Below are 20,813 nucleotides of genomic sequence, written 5' to 3' on the forward strand. Positions count from 1 at the left end.
AAATTTACTATCATAATCTGTTGAAATTGTATTGTAAGTGGAGTTTGTTCATATACTGTTTATTCTAATTCCATTAAAATGTGCCAGCTGTTGGTCCAGTGTGATCTCCAGATATTCTGACATTTTGTTTATCTTATGGTTTAGACAAATATTTGGATACTTCGTTAGTAAATAATCAATTCACAATGAGTCTCTTTTCACAAATACATTTTTCTCAATTCCTGCACCCAGACATGTTTCACCATATCAGTACAAACTGAAATATTTATAAATATTTGAGAAATAAAAATGAGGATGAAAAACTACATTTAAGCTTTTTTGTTATTTGTACTGTGATATTTTTTACCTTAATTAGCAGTTTATATGACTCATGACACATTATTTTGTTTTCATTGGGTAGTAGCTTAGCATTTGCATTTGTGGGTGGGTGTGCGCGCGCACACACATGCACACAAACACACATTCTTTTTTGTGTGCAAGTATCTGTGTGTGTGTGTGTGTGTGTGTGTGTGTGTGTTTTTTCTCTCACCTCTTTCCCCACCCACCTCACTTTCCCAAGAAGTCAACACCTTCTAGTTGCAGTCCTAAGAGCCCCTGGAACTTAGTATCTATGTTTGTTAGTTAATTGTTGTGAACCATTAAGTGATTAGCATGTTTGAAATGTAAACTGTTGCTTTTAGAGCTCTGAAGCTCAGAATATCTTGTTTTAAAGTTCCAAAAAGTCTGATCTACACGAATCAACAACAGTTTCAGATATTCTCTCCTCCTATATAAACTGAAGTTGCCTCCTTGCTTCTGTCTGTATATTCAGGCTAATCTCAGGAACTACAGTAAGAATTTTGATCCAGTTTTCAGTAATAGATGAACTGACTCACAAGGAAGATCCATGTGTATAATTTATAAATATTTTGTGGGAACTGACTGAACTACAATGAATAAAACCCACCACCACTGTGAAAACAATGCCATCTAGTGGTGAATGGCAGAACTTACAAGCAAGCTCTGCACGGTGTGATGCAGCCAAGGCCAAACTAATTGCATGCGAATGCTCCGCTTGTTTTGACATAGCAACTGTCACCGAAATAAACTCATGCTGCAGTGTTTTTCTTCATCACTCTGCTGTAGAAGTGTGCACAGAATCAGCTAAGTGAGAAATCCTCACAATACAAACATTTATTTATATACGAAAGCTGACTTTGGAATTTTCCCATGTGTGAGACCAAATGTACAAGGACTGTGTGCTGATTTAAAACTCTAGATTCACTTATTTTACTGCTCATGTTGCTTATGCATAATCCTTCATTGACTGAATCAGTACCAATTTGTTTTGTCGTATACTGTGAAATTTCGAACGTTCATGAGTGCTGCAAAACTTGTACTGTTATCATCAATTTCACACTTAAACTTCATTGTGCTCACTTGAAATTTTAGAGGACAGTAGGCCTATCCTCATTCAAAACAATTGTTCTCTAATTTCACTGTACAATTATGTGAGAAATAGGTTATCTTTGACAATTTTCAGACACTTACAAAACTATACTTTCATAAGTTACTGGAATGAGTGTTTTGGATATGTAATTTATTTCATAGCAAATCATTATTCCTGCTTCACAGTACTGCCAAGGATACATCACTCCTGAATTTCAATGTATATCAATGCACATAAATGTGTGTTTTGCGTATTTTCAGAAGTTACCATTGTGCTTTGCATAATCTATGAGCAAACTGTAGTAAATCAGCACTTGTGATTTAGTTACTGTAGCAGACATTCTAAATAAAATATTGTGTTACATCCAGTTTTCCCTTAAAGAGGAGTAGCCATATATATTGTCTGCATCCATAATAAATAACACTGTTTTCGAGTTTGCAAACAACTACAATTAACCTCAAAATGTTTCACAAAACTAGTAATTTTTACCACAGGTTTTTGTGTTGCCTTAATAGACATCTCATTTTGTGTATTTGCTTCTATTCTTGTGGGGAATCAGCAACTATTTAGCTGAACAGATTAAAAGATAATCAGCGGGCTTAACTTAAAGTTATTTTTTCACTGCCAATATGCAGCTCCATTTTGAATGCTGTTCTCGAACGCAGGGTGAATCAGTTGATGTTCATAAGCAGCTGGAAATTGCTCTGACTACCATCAAATGATTGGCAGCTGCTGTAAATCAGTGTGTTGGAAGAGCTTACAAGAGTCGTGTAGCTGTCATACTGGTACCAGAGGCACCTCCAGTATTATCCTATCTGTGGATCCTGCCTACTCTGCAGAAAGTACAGGATCTGTCATTACTTGTCCACTTGACTGCAAGTGGCATGTCCATCGTAAATCTAGATGGCCTGTACAGGGTGGACAGAGACCATGGAGGACTCAGGGTGTTGTACTGATCTCTCTAACCAACAAGTTTGAGGTGCTCCCTCTCACTGAAACTCAAACAGAGCCAGTGGGATTAACTTCAACTGTTTTATGGAATCCTGTTTTGTCCAGTGTCAAGAGGAGACAAACACAAAAGGGTAGAGGTCTATGAATCATTGGCAGTTCAAACACATTGTGAATGATGGTAACCCTTAGAAAAATGGCAGCAAAGGACAGGCAAGGACACCAAGTGTACTCACTGTGTGTGCCGAGGGGCCTCATTCAACATGTTGAAGAGGCTATTCCAGCAGTCACTGGGGCAAATAGGTGCAATTGTCTGCACGTTGTGGCATACGTTGGAACAAATGATGCCTGTCATCTACGCTCCGAGTTCATACTTGGATCATTCCAGCTACTGGTAGAGAAGGAAGAGAAGACCAGCCTTCAGCATGGAGTTTCAATGAAGCTCACAATTTGCAACATTGTCCCCAGAACTGAACTTGACCCTTTGGTTCTGAGTTGAAGGCTCTGTGACAAGCTAGGCTATGGCTTCCTGGACTTGTGCCATAGCATTGAGAACTGTAGGGGCCCCCTAAGTGGGTCGAGTGTGCACTACACATCAGAGGCTGCTACTCAGGCAGCTGGCTGTGTGTGGGGCACACATGATGGTTTTTTAGATTAAGTGACTCTCCATCCAATCCAGATAACAATGTCTGTAGGGAACTTGAAAGTATCAGTGTAAGCTTGAAAGAAATGCCCCCACAGATCAGGGTATTAAAATCCTAATGGATCTAATTGCAACAAATACACCTGACCTTTTTGAGGATGGCATAGGGCTATAGATAGAGAGACGCTGAACGAAATGTGTTTGGCGGTCAAGAGAACAATGTGTAATGCCTTCAATGACTACCATAGCGCCGGCCGCGGTGGTCTAGCGGTTCTAGGCGCTCAGTCCGGAACCGCGCGACTGCTATGGTCGCAGGTTCGAATCCTGCCTTGGGCATGGATGTGTGTGATGTCCTTTGGTTAGTTAGGTTTAAATAGTTCTGAGTTCTAGGGGACTGATGACCACAGATGTTAAGTCCCATAGTGCTCAGAGCCATTTGAACCATTTGAGTACCATAGTAGAATACTGTCAAATGATCTTTCAAAGAAACCGAAGAAATTCTGATCATATGTAAAAACTGTTATTGGTACCAAAATTAATGTCCAGACATGAACGCAAGCTGAAGGTAGCAAAGCAAAACCTGAAATGCTTCCGTTTTCATATGTTCCTTTACAAAGGAAAAGCAAGAAAGATTTCCCCAATTTAATCCACATACCACTGAAAAGATGAATAAAATAATCTCCAGGGTCCGATGTAATCCCTGTCAGATTCTGTACTGAATTTGTGGCTAAGTTAGCCCCTCTTCTAACTATAATCTATCATAGTTCCCATGAACAAAACGCTGTGCCAGGTTCTTGGAAACAAGTACGTCACACCCCTCTACAAGAAGGGTAGTAGAAGTGATCCATAAAATTACCATCCCCTACCCTTGACATTAATTTGTTGTACAATCTTAGAACTTATTCTGAGCTCAAATATAATGAGGTATCTTGACCACAATGACCTTCTGAATGCCAACCAGCATGGGTTCTGAAAACATTGATCATGTGAAACCCAACTTGCACTTTTCTCACATGACATACTGAAAACTTTGGATCAAGGCAATCAGGTAGATGCAGTATTGCTTGGCTTCCAAAAAGCATTTGGCTTGGTACCACATCTATGCTTATTGTCAGAAGTTTGATCATATGGAGCACCAAGTGAAATTTGTGACTGGATTGAGGACTTTTTTGGTAGGGAGAATGCAGCAGGCTCTCTTGGATGGAGAATCATTGTCAGATGTAGAAGTAACTTTCAGTGTACCCCAGGGAAGTGTGTTGGGACTCTTGCTATTCATGTTGTACATTAATGCCTTGGAGATGATATTAATAGTACCACCTGACTTTTTGCAGATGATGCAGTTATCTATAATGAAGTACTGTCTGAAAGAACCTGCATAAATATTCAGTCAAATCTTCATAAGATTTCAAGGTGCTGCAAAGATTGGCATCTTGCTTTAAATGTTCAGAAATGTAAAATTGTGCACTTCACAAAATGAAAAAACATAACATCCTCTGACATTTATGAGCACATGGAAGTAAGGAGTCTTTTACCAGTCTTATGTATGATTACAAAGTGTCCAAAGAGTCACTGTTGGAACTGGCCAATTCATACAAATACCGGGGTGTAACATTCTACAGTCTACAAAGTGGACTGCTTACAAATCACTCATGTGGTCCATCCTAGAATATTGTTGAAGTGTCTGGAACCCTTACCAAATAGGATTAACTGGAGATATTAGGACTAAAGGGGGATATTGAATGTATACAGAGAAGGGCAGCACAAATTGCCAAGGTGTTTTTAATCCATAGGGGAGTGTCACAGAGATACAGAAGAAATTGAGCTGGACTCTTGAAGATACTGAGAAAGTCTATTAACAAAGTTCCAAGAACCTGCTTTAAATGGTGACTCTAGGAATCTACTACACTCCCCTACATTTCACTCACATAGGGATCATGAGAATAACATTAGAATAATTAGTGTGCACACCGAGGCATTCAAACAATCATTCTTCTCAGGCTCTATATGTGAATGGAACAAGAAGAATCCTTAATAACTGGTACTATGAGATGTACCCTTTACCATGCACCTCATGGTGGTTTGCAGAGAATAGATGTAGTTGTAGGTGTAGATAAATTATGCAGCACTTGTTCAGATTAGCATGGTCAGTGTGGAAACAACTTAACATATTCACATAATAATGATTTGGACATTTTGAAATATTACATAAGAGTGGTAAAAGAATCTTGAAGAATCTTGACTTTCATGTGTTCATAAATGTTGGTGGATTTGTGAGCTTCTTGATATGGGCACTATCTTCTTGACATCTTAACTGTACAGGATAGAATGAGATTCAGAAATTCCTTGAGGATGACTACAGAAGATTTTCAAAGATTTCTACAAATGGTTAGGGGCTGTATTTCAAAAAAGGATGTCTATTTCAGAATTTCAATTCTTGCTTTACTCAGATTATCAATCACAATTTGCACTCATAATCCACTGTATATTCCTCGAACAATAGGCATAAACTTACTTAACATTGATGTATTCTAAGCAATTCTCTGAGAACAACTGCATTGTGAAAAAACATTCAGAGTCAAAATCTGTGCTTTTTGATTGTGTACACAAAGACTAAAATGTTTTCTAAAAAACTACTTCAGCATGGGATGCAATTTCATTCATTTATATACAGTTTTCCTTTTTCAGCAGCACTGCAGACAACTCAGCATCCAGTCTGCTGCTTTCCTTCATTCAAACCAACATTTGGGAACAAGTCTTTGCATCTAGGACAAAAATGTCTGCCACTAAGATCTAATTGAAGCAATGAGTCTCCACAATAAATCGCTGTATACTAAAGTTTACAAGAGGAATGCTGTCATGGGCTACACATCTAGATCAGGCATGTCTATTTCTTTTTCATTTTTTGTTTGTGTTTTTCGGACATGATCACTCAGGCAGCCTCCGATACATGATATGCTACAAATTAAAAGATATATATAATTACACATACACACATGTACGCTCTTGATTCACACAGAATATTTACATTGGTTGTAAACATATTAATTGCATTGTATTAAGTGCAGACTGGCTCAACTATGCTGAATTAAAGTTTCCCATCACATTTTTCTATCTTTATCTGAAACCTAATTCTAAGAACTAATGTAGGGATTTTGTTACAGTTTTCACTAATGCATACATATTTCATGGTCTATGTTTCCGTATATGATTTATGACTGCTGCACTAGACAAGTCCTCTGGCTGTAGATACTTAGTATGACCTGTGCAAAGCTGGACAGATTGCTAGTTAGCTAATAAAGTTGTCTTTGGCTGACATGCATGCATTTTAAGTTTTTTCTGTGTCACCATGTTGTCTGCATAATATCCTATCTGAAGTCCCTATTTTTTCTATTTCTTGATTCCTTTGTAAAGAATTTTTTTGTTTGAAGTGAATGTGAACATGTCTTTTTTTTTTTTTGGGGGGGGGGGGGGGGGGATTTGGGACTGGATACCTGTTTTCTGTTTTGTGAGCACTACTCCTGTTGGTGGTTCCTTCTGTGTGACGTGTTGTTTCTTTACCCATTTCACAAACATTATGACTGAATTTTTCTACTTTAGGTATGTTACTTACATTCTTTAACACTGCAACAGTTCACATTTTACTTACACCAACCATGTAGTGGCCACCATTATTACCCAAAAAACATAGACGTAGACTTAATAATACTTAAATCCCAGATCATGACATACAAAAAATCATCAAGAAATTAGCATGTCCTTCCTACTTTGTCCTTTCTGCAAATAACAACTTCAATTTAGTCCTTAAAGATGGTGTAAAGACTAACTGAGAGAAAGCTCTTCTTTCCAAAACATCTACAAACTTTTTGGTCACTATGGTAGGATTTAAAAACTTGAACAATGAGCACCTTCAAAGTAATGCTAAAGCCACTGAATACAATGCACTGCAATAAAGAAACAATCATTGACATTCTCAAGACTCTGCCTAACATAGTTATTAAAAGTAAGAAATGAAAGAATGAAGTCCAGCAATAGGTGTTAATAAGAAAATTGAACCCTAGACATCTGTTATCCCAATCTCAGAATATAGATGTTGCAGCTTCATGTAACCTCTTAGGAACAGTGCTGTCAGAAAGAGATAGCACCTTAGGATAGTTCAAGTAAACTGCTTGATAAAGCTTTCTGCAACTGTTAATCATGGAGCATCAAGCAAAAATTCCATAAAAACAAGTAAAACAGCACTTTGATAAGCTTTGTGAGGATGAGAGGCTGAGAGAACCAGTCACAACTTTTTACGAACAGATTGCCACCACCACAACTAAATATGTGGTTTCAAGGAATTGAAGAAGCTACACTCACTTATGGAGCAATACAATTTCTATTTATATCTACTGTCTTTGACAAAGATGTTAAAAATGAAGTGCTTAAGTTACGGATAAATTTTTCTAATGGCATTTCTCCTCTGTTCCCAGCATAGTTCATGCAGTAAGAATTTGATTTAAAGTACAAATATCAATACTACTGCTGTACAAGAAGTGAAGTTACCAATTAAAGGTATTTCAGTTGTAGTCAATTACCATGGAGTAAGCACAGATTTACTGATGTTCCTAACAGTACTTGCGATTGCCCCAAAAGCTGGTTCTTTTTCTAAGCTATAAAATAATACAACAAAATTACTTATGTCCTACAAGTCAGAAATGGTCATCTTGTTTAGTAAAACTATCAACAGAAAATGTATATCTTCCAAATTATCTTTTCATTTCCATCTTGTCTTACCAAACTGTATTAGATATTATATCAATTTTGTGATTTTATTCTGTGTCAGAAGTAATTAATTTTTCAACAAAGGGGTGAATAGCTCTTTCAGCTATTGACATATAAGTGAAAATATTGCTAAGACTATATTTCACTTGACTAAAACATTAAAGATTAAATGCACTACTATCTTTTTATATTCCATTCACAATAACGACAGGAGCAATCTCCTTTCGATGCAGCGGTCTTTAATTCAGTTGGTCATGGGTGTATATAGGTCAGGCCTGGTGGTCTAGTGGTAAAGTGCTTAGCTGGAAACAGAGGTTCTGGGATCAAATCCCAGCCAAACCAAGGAAATTTTGCCTTTAACCTGGCCTTCACTTCTCAATGATGTGAAGATCTGCCAGGAACCAATCGTGATTCGGATTCCATGTAAAACTGTAGGTCCCTCTTACCCAGCAGGATTACTGGAGTAGGGTAGGGAGATGCAAGTCAGAGAATGGTGTCCACTTGAAAGATTTGAACCATATCTTTGAGCCACAAGAAATTATTATGGGTGTATATAGGCTGTTTCATTACAAGTGCCATCAGTCCCAAAGTATATGATTACGAGATACAAATAACTCCAGAATGAATTTTTTACTCTGCAGCAGAGTGTGTGCTGATATGAAACTTGTCTCGTTACAAATAACGATTTCACTGTGTCTTATTGTGATAACTGATAATCGAACAGAAAGAAAGGTGAAGGAGAAGCCTGCTGCAGGTCTGTAGCATATCTTTTATTTAAAAGCTATGACAACACTTCTGATATTGATATTACCACCAATAGACGAATTTCAAGCAATAGTTTATCATGCCATGACACCGTAAGAAGCAGTAAAATTAAAAACTGCAGGCTATTATTTATTTTCATACTACATTGACCTCAAAATCACATTCCAGCAGGCTGAGGGCAGTTCAGTTTTGTGTCAGTTTGTGAATCATGTTTATGTTGCTCAATAGATAATAATGTTATCTGCTAAAGGCCAAGATCCAAGTCTGATTCCTGGTCTGTCATGCTCTTTCATTCTGTACTGAAGTTACATTAAAAGTATTCACTTTACTGCAAACTCACAAACTAATTCTGTAAAAAATCTATAGATTATGTCAAAGCTATTCTCTACCCTATCTGTTTTTGCAGAAGTGTAAGTCAGATAGATAGGACATGGAAACATCTGTGAAATTTAAGGAATTGGAAAGCACTGGTGAAAGCTCGATATTCTGAGTTAGGTTGTAAGGGGTAGCTGAATTACCCAGTTGGTAAAAATGCCCATGAACGACAGAAGTCAATATTCTATCTATAGTCTGGTATATGGTTGTAAACAGTCAAAAGGTTTCAGGTTTTCAAGTATTTACCTTTAAGACAACTAATGATTTGAAGTTAGTTGCCTGGATATGAACATGGATCACTTTTTTTATTATTAAAGCATATATAAATTTATTTAAGCAAACAAAAACATCATTTTCCCTGCATTACTGAAAAAAATGAGCAGTGTATCACACTTAAACTCTGACCCACAAATGAAACATTTCTATTTATAATTACTGCCATAAAACAACTAATTGAAAAGCTAGTTATAACAGGTGTGACTTACATTAACAGTATCAGGTGTATGGCACGGCAGTGCAGGAACAAAAGTGGAATCTCCTTGGGAATTCATTGTGGCTAATGGGACAGTAATTATAAGTAAATCAGCAATGTACACTGAGCCATCATCACACACTACTTCTACTTTTCCATCTCCATCTTCTATTTGAGATTCCCAATTAATCTTCGTCACTCTGTTATGCAAGTGAAGTTTCCCAGTCCACAGAAAGGTTTGAGTCTCATTAAAAGTGTTGTCCTAGGAATATAAAAAAAGCCATTACTCTTGATTGTGTTGACAATGTGCCTGTTACAAACACTGGTAAAGGCAAAAATTATCAGAATCAAACCACAGTAAATGTAATCTAACCACAAAAATACAACAATGGTCAGAACAATGTAAAATATTTGTGATGTAACATCACCTTCACAAAATCCTAAAAAATAAAAATTAACAATAAGCAAGACAGTTTTATGTAAATATTTAAAAAAAATTCACTTGCCAATACCACAATAAAGCTGCTGTGCTTAGGACAGCAGTAATTTTGAAATAAGAAAATTGTTCCCCACTCAGACTTACAATGTTGCAGACTTGTTGCAGAAGTGCTCTTGAGCAATACCAACAGTCTCACAGATGAATTATTCAGCAGCCCATACTGCTAAAATATATGCAATATTTGTATTTATTAACCTAGATACAAAACAAGTGTTCAATCAGTAGAATAGCTTAAGGGGACAGGATTTTCTAGAGGAAAGTGTCAAAAAGATAGAATCAATATATATAGTGCATCATGGAATAAAGAGAATGACTACCTTTATAGCTGAGGCATTGCGTGGTCAACAGGCATATAAACAAGACTGAAAATATTGCTGAGCTTTTGAAAGATGTCCTCCTGCAGAGCCAACTCACACAGATGTAAACAGCTACACTGTCTCAGCCAGGACAAAGTAACTTTGTGTGTATATGTTCATTGTAACATGTTAACAAATTCATTTGAAGATGGAGCATTGCATGAATGATTATATGCATGTGTTTGGGTTGTTATTAGGCTATTTTCATTTTGATGGTATTTGGGCAGTGATACAAAGGTAACTGAACAATATGCACAGATTTTGCATTAGAAACTGGTCCTTGATTTAACTTAAATATTATGAGGGTAGTCATAAAGTTTTAATTATCACTTTAAAAAAATGAAGTTATGAGATTAATATTTTGCTTGTCTGCAAACACATGTCTGCAATCCTGGTTGACAGTGAAATCCCCTTTCCACAATACCACAGCAGTCCTCTAGAAGAACAAAATAATAATAACAGTGCAACCCAGTGATAAAGTATTGTGCAGTAACTTGTTTTTGCATTTGAAAGGGAATAATAATGCAACAGTCCATGTGAACATGGTGTAACAATGCACCATCATTTAACACAGTGACCAGGTGACACAGACACTTCCAGTTTGGTCAAAAAAGCCTGAATAACAAAGGTCAAAGTCACATACCATCTCTTTGTGAAGAAGTAGGAAACACAAGCATTGTACAGGTGCTGGGGCTCAAAGACTAGCAAATCAAAGTGACAGTGGAAAAAAGAGAAAATCAATCATAGATCACTTTTTCAATGTCTTTCGTGACATTCAGAATATGGCCAAATACCCTTTTGTCAGAGAACTGTATCTCCTGGCACTGTAAAACGTTTCTCCTCTGAATCTGAGATAGTCTCACCCTGATGGATGCCTCAGCATTTGTTGTCAATACAGCAGGTGTATTTTTTTGGAAAGTGATTTCCTGCACATGCTAAAAATAAGCAGCATGATTGGGAAGCAGACTGTGACATCAGAGATGTTAGTGACTTTTGGCAGCAAGTCATTCTATTGAAGAGTGACTTTTGCCAATCTCCTGGACAGAGGCTATGCACCAATTTTTGATTATTGAGTTGGCATGGGGTATTTCATCGTGTGCTATTTGTAGGTGCTCCATGTGGAGTTTTTTTTTTTTTTTTTTTTTTTTTTTTTTTTTTTTTTTTTTTTTTTTTTTTTTTTTTTTTGGGGGGGGGGGGGATGAAGAGGGGCCTGGAAGAATATTTGGAGTTTTGTTGGGGACAGTGTGGTGTATGCATCATAGAGCTGAGCTGGGGCAAGGAAATAAATTCAGGGAAGCTTAGCAGGAGAGTTTGCCCATGGGTGGCAAGCGAGGCGAAGTCCAATGTTCAAGCATAAGCATGGGCAGCCTGGTTGAGATTGTGCAGATTTTTGGCAGCACCAAGCATAGTGTTTACCCAAGATGGGCAGCTGTCTATAGTGAGTGTATTTGCAGCTCCAGCATGTATAGAATTTTCCACATTGCTAGACACCCTCAGTGGCATGTCCTTTCAACTTGCAGAAGCAGCTGTTCAATTAGTGCATGTTGCACAACCCTTCAGTTTAGTAGTTCACATTCACTGTCAGATAAGATAGAGTCAGTCAGATAGTGTTACTGTTGATACACAAACAGGAAGCTGTTACACAGAGAATTCTATACCTTCATGCAACTTTGCTGACCGACCATTACCTTTGACATAATTGTGCTTAGTGTTTTGTTGGATCTGTTTTCCTATATTATTTACATTGCACATCATATTCCATGCAGGCTTCTATTGCAATAAATCAACAGTGTCAATGAATAGCCTTTCTTATTTCAGTAGCCCTTGTTTATTTAGCTATTTTCTTTTTCCCTTTTTTGGGGGGGGGGGGGGGAGGGGGGGGGGAGGGAGGGAGAGGGTGATATTTCATGTGAGTCATTCTTTTATTTTAAGTTGCATAATTCGTGTTCACTAATAGGGCAAGATAACATTAATAAGTGTTCAGAGTTCACTGTGTACAGATTTCAGTAGTGTATATGGTTGGATCTGTGTCAGGGGTCACTCCAATGCAGAAATTAATCATAAGTAATTCCCACATTACCAAGCCACTGTGTCATTTTGTGTAGCTGCAAAAGACTTCCACCATCAACTAGTTTCAGGGTCATAGCTTGACTTTTTCTCATTATAATGAAAAATTTATGACTACTCCTCATATATTCATTCTTTCACTGCCAAGTAGGTGTTATTTTTAAGAATTTCTGCCACTCCCCCCCCCCCCCCCCTCCCTCCCTCTCCGCCGTCTGCTGAAGCAAAGAATCTAGTGACCAACTGTACAGGGTAACTGACTATCTTTATATTGGTGAGTGTCTCCTGTTTGACCAGTTCAATATGGATCCAAAAATTTAAATACTGATATTCCAGTATAAGATGTCCAAGTGTTTTGAGAGCAACCCTCTCCATAAACAAACTACAGTTTTCCATCATCCTACAAATACACTGAAACCTCTCATTTGTTTCAACTACTACTGAGTTTATAGTTGAACCACTTAATGATTCGAGAGAGTGTTTCTCCTAGGTATTTGCTTACAAGACTGACTCCAGTTGTGATTCATTAATCATTAACCAAAAGATACCACACTTTTAAGTTTCATGGGCAGCACAGCCTTGTATTTATCTCTGTTAAAAATTAGATGCAATCTGTACATCAACTTGATTTTTGTCAAGATACGAATGAACATTAACCACATTTTCTTCTTCTTATGTGATATTCCCTAATAGATAAAGTATCTCATTTCAGCAATAATGAGATACTGTTGCACAAATTACAATAGATGTATTCAGGAAAAGAACAATATTTTTTTTCATGGGGCAACAAAGAGTTATGGTAAAAACTGGTTTGCAGCAACATATCCTTCACAATATTTCCAAATATCACATTGTTTCACATCATTGATATCCTCTTTAGTTTCTAAAGCTATTGTCATTTGACTGAAATGTGTTTGATGTATGTTTTGTAGTGTCTGTTTTGTGCTAGGAACAATGCAAAGTGAAATTTTGCTTGAAATTAGGAAATAAATGTAACAATATTAGGTGAAAGAATAAATTGCTACTCACTGTAAAGATGACCTATTAAGTTGCAGACAGGCACACCAAAAAGACTGTTCTGTATCATAGCTTTTGGACAAAGCCTTCTTCATTGAAGAAAATGCGCGCGCACTCACACACACACACACACACACACACACACACACACACACATGATCGCTACCACAAGCAGCTCCAACTCTTTGTTGAAGAAGACTTTGGCCAAAAGCTATAATGTGTAACAGTCTTTTCGTTTAACTGGTGGTGCTCAAATTCAAAATAAAATCATGAATTTCTTCCCTCAAGAACAAACAGTCAGTCATGACTTTGATACAAGCACTTTGAAATAGTTACATGAGAATTTTCTGCAAAAGATGTTGCAGAAAATTTTCATTTTAAAAATTAAAATTAGTTCTAAAGGGCAGTGTTTCAATACTATTAATGACATACAAAGAAATCATCAGGGGCACTATAAGACAATCCAAAAGAAAATACCAAGGGATTCATGGCTAAGTGGAAGCACTTCTGACATAAGTGTTTGTAGAGGAATGAGTTGAAGGGAATACTTTGAACAAGTGAAAGACTAAACAGCTGTAAGTGTGGTTCTTTTCTTTTCTATGCCTTGAAGGGAATGGTCAAACTAAAAAATGCCTGAATTGGGGAAAAGGAAAGATATTTTCCCTGAAAGATCTTAATAACTTTGTGGAAGGATTTGTACTTCACTTAAGGTGCTATAGAGCACTACATGAGAAGATTAAAAACACAGACATAACAATTCAAAAGAAGAAATTAGTCTATCGGGACACGCAAAGATATTGGAGCAGAACAGATTGGCACACAATCCCCTCAGACATCACCAGAAATGAAAAATTTAAGCCCATATTCTGAAAGGTGTCCTTTAAGATCTTAAATGCATTTGCTACAAGATCTGACCAGCATAGCATTAATAAAACTGAATTATTTCTTTTCCTTGCAAACAACTTTTTCTGTAAACATTTAAATACATACTTTAGTGACCCATTTGTACATACTTTCCAAAATATTTCAAAAATGCAGAAAGATTATGCAAGTACTCACTGATAAAACATTCAGTACTGTTTTATAACTTTCTTCTTTGTGCTTTAAGTAGATGGACTCATCATCGCTGCAATAACATTTACATGTATTGGAAGAAGAACCATACAATAAATCTTCCATTTTCTGTTTCCATTCTAACAGTAATTCGACAGTGTCAGGATCTCTCCCCAGGAATGTATCTTCATTCACTCCTCTCTGTAATCTGTAATGGACAGAGTAAATTAATTGAACAGAAAACAGAACAGAACATAAACATCTCATACAATTTATGAGAAAAAAATTAAAGTACAGAAAGGTAGGAAAGTCATGGTTAAATGAAACTGGTTGCATTTTATGGTTTTACATGCTATACTCATAAGCTTTATCGCTCAAAACTTTTGAATCTCTATAAGAAGCTTTTCAAAGCACATATCTTCATTGAAACAAATATGAAGACATTTTTCGTAGCAAAGTAATAACAAACGTGTAACCCTATGCCTCAATCTGAAACTTATGTCAAAGTTATTGAACTGTTTTATTCTATTCCTGATCTGGATGCAATTCTGGTACTCCACGTGTCAAACCATTGATACTTCATTTTATGGACAGCAAGACGTGGTAGCTTCAGTAATGTTTCCTGTTCACTGCTAGGCACTGAATTGTAAAAGAAAAGTAAAAATTAGCTGTGAGAAAATTATGTGTGACTCAGAGATTATAATAATACTGAATATCACTAATACAGCAAAGTCATAACCATATTTAATTTTATGTTCCAGGTCAACTGTATCAATGACATGTATTACTTAATAAAATTATAATTGTATTATAAAATAAAAATTTTCACTCTTCATGCTCAAGTGTATCAAAATGAAAGGGTGTTGACCCACAAGCCACAGTCAGATTTTGGTCTTTCATGAGCAATCATCTGAAATTCCGAATTGTGCCTCATTTCCTAATTAAAAACCACAAATTATCAGTAACTCAGCCTAGTTTTCTAAACACTACAGAAGCTGCTCCATACCCAGATTGGGTTCAGTTATTTGGGAAAAGGACAAGATTATGATGGCTTACTCACAGCTCTGGTGTGCGTTTTGGAATGGTACTTCCATTCTTCGAAGAAGTGCATACTGAAATGAGCACACCAGATATGTTAAAGCTTTGCATCAGACAAGGACTCATAACCCTCATTTTCTGATTTCATATGCTAACATCCCAGTCGCATAAGCACACATCACAGGCTGTCTCAGGAAAGTCTATGTGAAGTATGGAGACGTAGGGAAGGGATACTGACTAATGTTATTAGTCATTCCTTGACGCATGGTCTTGTGGCTCGATTGTCCAGTTTTGCCCACAAAAAGCACATTTCATGGTCCAATTGTTTTAAGGGTTTTAATCTGCTTACGATCATATGTTAATTACATTGACAACTGTATGCCAGTGTAGTTTTGGCAAAAGTTTTCATAACTCTGTGTTAAATCCAAATAATTCATGCAATCATTTTATACTCCTAGCTGAAAACAGTTCAGTTTTCGGTCAAAAAAATGGTTCTCTATTATGAATTATTACACAAATATGGTTTTATAAATAAAAATCACAACAATGTGGATGTTCTACACTATTAATTTATTTAATTAAGCAGTTTTTGCCCTACAACACAATCATCAGGTTATGAATGAATAATCTCATCAAAGAGAGGGGGTGTTGAGTTGCAGACAGGTGCAAAGAAAATTAATGTTGAAATATTTAGTCTTTTTGACACAGACTTTTTCAGAGGCAGATATACACATTCACACAAGAGCAACTCTAACAAACACATGATCACTGTCCCCAGGTGCAAATGCCCAACTGTGGCAGTGTCCAACATAAGCAACAATCCATGTAGCTTGGATGGGAAGTGAGGGGTAAGGAAGAGGGCTGGGGTAGGGAGGGGGAGAGACAGCAGGACAGAGGTGGAGGAATATGCTCGTGCTACCTATGGAAGCATGCTGCAACATGGTGGGGACAGGATATGGCTGCTAGGTGCAGCACACCAGTGAGGGGGCAGAGGGGTAGGTGGTGGCAGGGTGGGGGGGGGGGGGGCAGGAAGACAAGAGAAGTGGACAGAGAAAAGGAAAGGGCTGCGTAGGTGCAATGGTGGGCTAGAAGCTGTGTCCAGTACCAGAATGGGAGCAGAGAAGGGGATACGCAGGGACTAGTGAAGGTTGGAGCCAGAGGGGGTTGTGGGAATGAAGAATGTGTTATAGGGAGAAACCTCAACTGTGCAGTTCAGAAAATCTGGTGTTGGTGGGAAGAATCTAATAGCACAAGCTGTGAGCGGTCATTAATGTGAAGCACATTGTGACAGGTGGCATATTCAGCATCTCAGTGGTCCAAATGTCTCTTGGTCACAGTTTGACAGTGGTCATTCATGCAAACAGCTTGTTAATTGTCACACACACACACAGAATGTGTCACAGTGGCTGCAGCTAAGTTGGTAGGTCACATGGCTACTTTCACAGGTAGCCCTGCATTTGATGGGGTAAGAGATGCCAGTGACAGATCTGGAGTAGATGGAAATGGGAGTTGTTATTCCACCCTGGGCTTTTCACTGTTTAACATCATTATTTATTCTGCACTAGTAGACAACTTTGAAAAGATATTACACATGGAGAGTGACATGCGAAAGCAGAGTAAATCTCATCTTTGACAGTGTGACTGTAACATCATTGAAAATATTTAAACTGAACTGTAAATTAATGTGAAGTGAACATACCAGAAAACATTAAATCTGAATATTGGTAAAACAGTGTGTGTCTGCATGGAAGAGGTGGAGGACAATATGAGCAAAATGAAATTGTAGTACACTTCAATGTAAATTTGTAAACAGTATAAGGTCTATATAAATGTCAGGTTTATATATGTAAGTATAAAGAATTACACTCAATAGAAGGAGAGATATGCATGTGGTAAAACAACAGAATAGCTTGTATAACAATATAAATAAATTGACAATCACAACAAAATAAAAAAAATACTAGACAAGAGTATTGGAGAATAACTTGAAAAGATATTACACATGAAAGGTGGCACAGAGACAGCAAAAAAGGTATCACTGACCGTTGTAAGAGAGTTGGAAGTACGTAAGATATCACTGATAGTTGTAGCAGAGTTGGAAATACATAAGGTAAACTGTAAATCAGTTAAGTATGGTGAATTTATTTGACTGCAGGGAAGAGGTATGTGTATGACAAAACAACAGAATACATATCAGTGTTAGGAGTGTGCAGATAGTCATTATAAAACAAATAAATACAAGTCAAGATTAATACCTGGAAATGAACAGACAGTGGGTGAAGAACTGAGAAACTGTTATACATTCTAGGCTTATCCAGAAATCCCACATTTGTAGACGGATTCCTTAATTTATAACACTGTGGTTTTATCTTGTCTCTGAAAGTGACGTCTGACCAGATTGTGACTTGAAGAAGGTATGTATTATAGACAAGGAGTATTAGGTATTAGAAGCCATATGGAAACGTCAGAAAGTCCTGGTAGAGTGTAAATGCAAAAAAAAAGCAGAGGCTTTAAATCACTGTGAGGCACATACAAATGAACTCTGCTAGCTTTTGGAAAAAATCCTTTGATGAGCTAGAGCGAACAGATGAGCATGCACGCCCACACACACACACACACACACACAGACACACACACACAGAGAGAGAGAGAGAGAGAGAGAGAGAGAGAGAGATTACATTGTGCCAGTGCCAACACAATGCACAGAGGTGTGTGTAGTAGTGAGTGGTCTCCTTTACTCATATATATTTATGGGTAGCAAAGGCAGTGGCACATACCTTATAAGAAACAATGGAAATGCTCCAGTGAATTTAGCACAATAATTTCCCACTCAGTAACCAAATGCTACTGAGCATTGTAAACTAAATGCCTTGAGTGTTATGATGTGGCATCCCTATAAGCTCCCAGCTCTGTTCTAACTGCAACATCTAATTATGTTCAGTTTAATATGCAACATCACCAACCAGCCATGAATACTAGATAAAGGCACATTGACTACATGGAAATTATTTTTACTTCTCATACTATGGTTGTGAATTGCACAGTACATTCTAAATTCACTCTTGTTTTCAACCACAAGCACCTTTAGGAAGTAGACATGTTTGTAAGGAACTGTAAGAACCCCTATGTCTTTGAAGAGACTTCTGCTAGATGTCAGTTCTCATCTTTACACAATACTCTTCAGCAGAATAAATATTTATTTGCCGTTAGCTGCATTACCAAAGAAGATTATGCCACACGACAGTGTGAAGTGAAAGTATGCTAGCAATCCTGTTTGCAGATCAAGACAATGAGGGAGACTTCTAAGTGTGAAGTAGGCAGGACTGGATGAGCCTGAGCTAGAACCAAATTTGAATATGTGATATGTGAGTAATAAAATAGTTCAATCAAGCCAATCACCTGTTTGTCTCTCCATGACCCACTCCACAATTTGCACATTCTGAGTTCCAGAGCAAATCCTTTAAAAAATATCTTGCAACATTCTATCCTGTTGTTGTTGTGGTCTTCAGTCCTGAGACTGGTTTGATGCAGCTCTCCATGCTACTCTATCCTGTGCAAGCTTCTTCATCTCCCAGTACTTACTGCAACATACATCCTTCTGAATCTGCTTGGTGTATTCATCTTTTGGTCTCCCTCTACGATTTTTACCCTCCACGCTGCCCTCCAGTACTAAACTGGTGATCCCTTGATGCCTCAGAACATGTCCTACCAACCGATCCCTTCTTATGGTCAAGTTGTGCCACAAACTCCTCTTCTCCCCAATTCTATTCAATACCTCCTCATTAGTTATGTGATCTACCCATCTAATCTTCAGCATTCATCTGTAGCACCACATTTCGAAAGCTTCTATTCTCTTCTTGTCCAAACGATTTGTCGTCCATGTTTCACTTCCATACATGGCTACACTCCATACAAATACTTTCAGAAACGACTTCCTGACATTTAAAACTATACTCGATGTTAACAAATTTCTCTTCTTCAGAAACACTTTCCTTGTCATTGACAGTCTACATTTTATATCCTCTCTAGTTCAACCATCATCAGTTATTTTGCTCCCCAAATAGCAAAACCCCTTCACTACTTTAAGTGTCTCATTTCCTAATCTAAGTCCCTCAGCATCACCCGACTTAATTCCACTGCATTCCATTATCCTCGTTTTGCTTTTGTTGACGTTCATCTTATATCCTCCTTTCAAGACACTGTCCATTCCAAAAAATCCTACAGGAGCTTCTTGAAGTAAAACAATTATAGTATCCTCATCATATGAGGATAATGGCTATTCACACAACTGCTCAGGAATACATAAACCAAAAACTTCTTCTGAACAAACAAGAGGATGACCTCATGACAGCTGAGAGATGCCAAATGGTATGAAATACATGAACAATACCTGCAGGTGGACAGAACCGTATGGAAGAGGGTCATACAAAATCGCGCCCTGCTCAGTAGAGCACAGAATTGGTGACACAGAAGATGTTTATATTCAGTGTATTAGTACAGCTGATTACATTACCACACAGTGCTTTTATAATTACACTGACAATATGAATTATGATATTGCTCAAAGTTTTTATTAGTCTTAGAAAACACACACACACACAAATCATTCATACATGCAAAACACACACACACATGGCTGCTATTGTCTCTGGGAACTGTCGACGTTTGACTGTAGTGATTAGCGATCTTGGCTAGGGTGGGTAGCAGAGTATAGAGCAGGCATGTGGTGGGGGTGGGGAGGGTTAGTAAGGTTGGGTTGGAAGAAGATGATGTAGTGCTGTCTGTGGGGATGTGTAGTAGGGAGGAGAGGGGTGGGGTGGGGTGTGGAGTGGTCAGGGGGGGGGGGGGGGGGGAGAGAATACAATCAGAGAAGAGAAAATGACAAGGTAGGTGTGCTGTGGATGGAGGGGTGCAGGGTAAGATGGTATGTGTGAGGATCGAATGGAAGCACAGGAGATAGAGGCAGGTGCAGGACATGGACTACAAAAGATTGAGGCCAGTGTTTATGGGAGAGAAGGGTATGTTGCAGGGATAGTTCCCACAAGCACAAATCAGAAAATGTTTTATTGGTGGGAAGATTCCAGAAGGCATTGGCTGTGAAGCAGTTGTTGAAGTCAAGCACAATATACTGCACAGTATTCTTGGCAAATGATTGGTCCAGCTGTCTATTGGCTGTAGTTTGACAGTGACCATTCACGAAGAAATAACAGTTTAGTGCCTCTTCACACAGCCTATCCATCCATTCTTGTCAGTCTCATTTGCAGTGATGAGCAGTCCCTCTCCAAATATGCTGAGGGTTTTGCTGAGGCCTTCACAGATCAAAATAATCTTCCACACATTGTATAGTAACAGATCTCCCATGCCTTGTCTCCACAGTCACCCACCATCCCTCG

At 37.8% G+C, this 20,813-nt stretch overlaps 1 protein-coding gene across 3 annotated transcripts in view; it reads right to left on the reverse strand.

Annotated features, from left to right (window-relative positions):
• The window catches only part of LOC124788562 (spermine oxidase-like), a 149,873-nt gene that overhangs the window by 88,646 nt on the left and 40,414 nt on the right, over positions 1-20,813 (reverse strand). For all 3 annotated transcript variants that reach the window (XM_047255850.1, XM_047255836.1, XM_047255843.1), the window contains exons 4-5: positions 14,389-14,590; positions 9,407-9,655 (exon numbers count right to left, since the gene is read on the reverse strand). In XM_047255850.1, the coding sequence (XP_047111806.1) occupies positions 9,407-9,655; positions 14,389-14,590 (451 nt within the window). The remainder of the gene's footprint in view (positions 1-9,406; positions 9,656-14,388; positions 14,591-20,813) is intronic.

This window comes from Schistocerca piceifrons, chromosome 1 (genome assembly GCF_021461385.2).
Source record: "Schistocerca piceifrons isolate TAMUIC-IGC-003096 chromosome 1, iqSchPice1.1, whole genome shotgun sequence".
Taxonomy (NCBI): Eukaryota; Metazoa; Arthropoda; class Insecta; order Orthoptera; family Acrididae; genus Schistocerca; species Schistocerca piceifrons.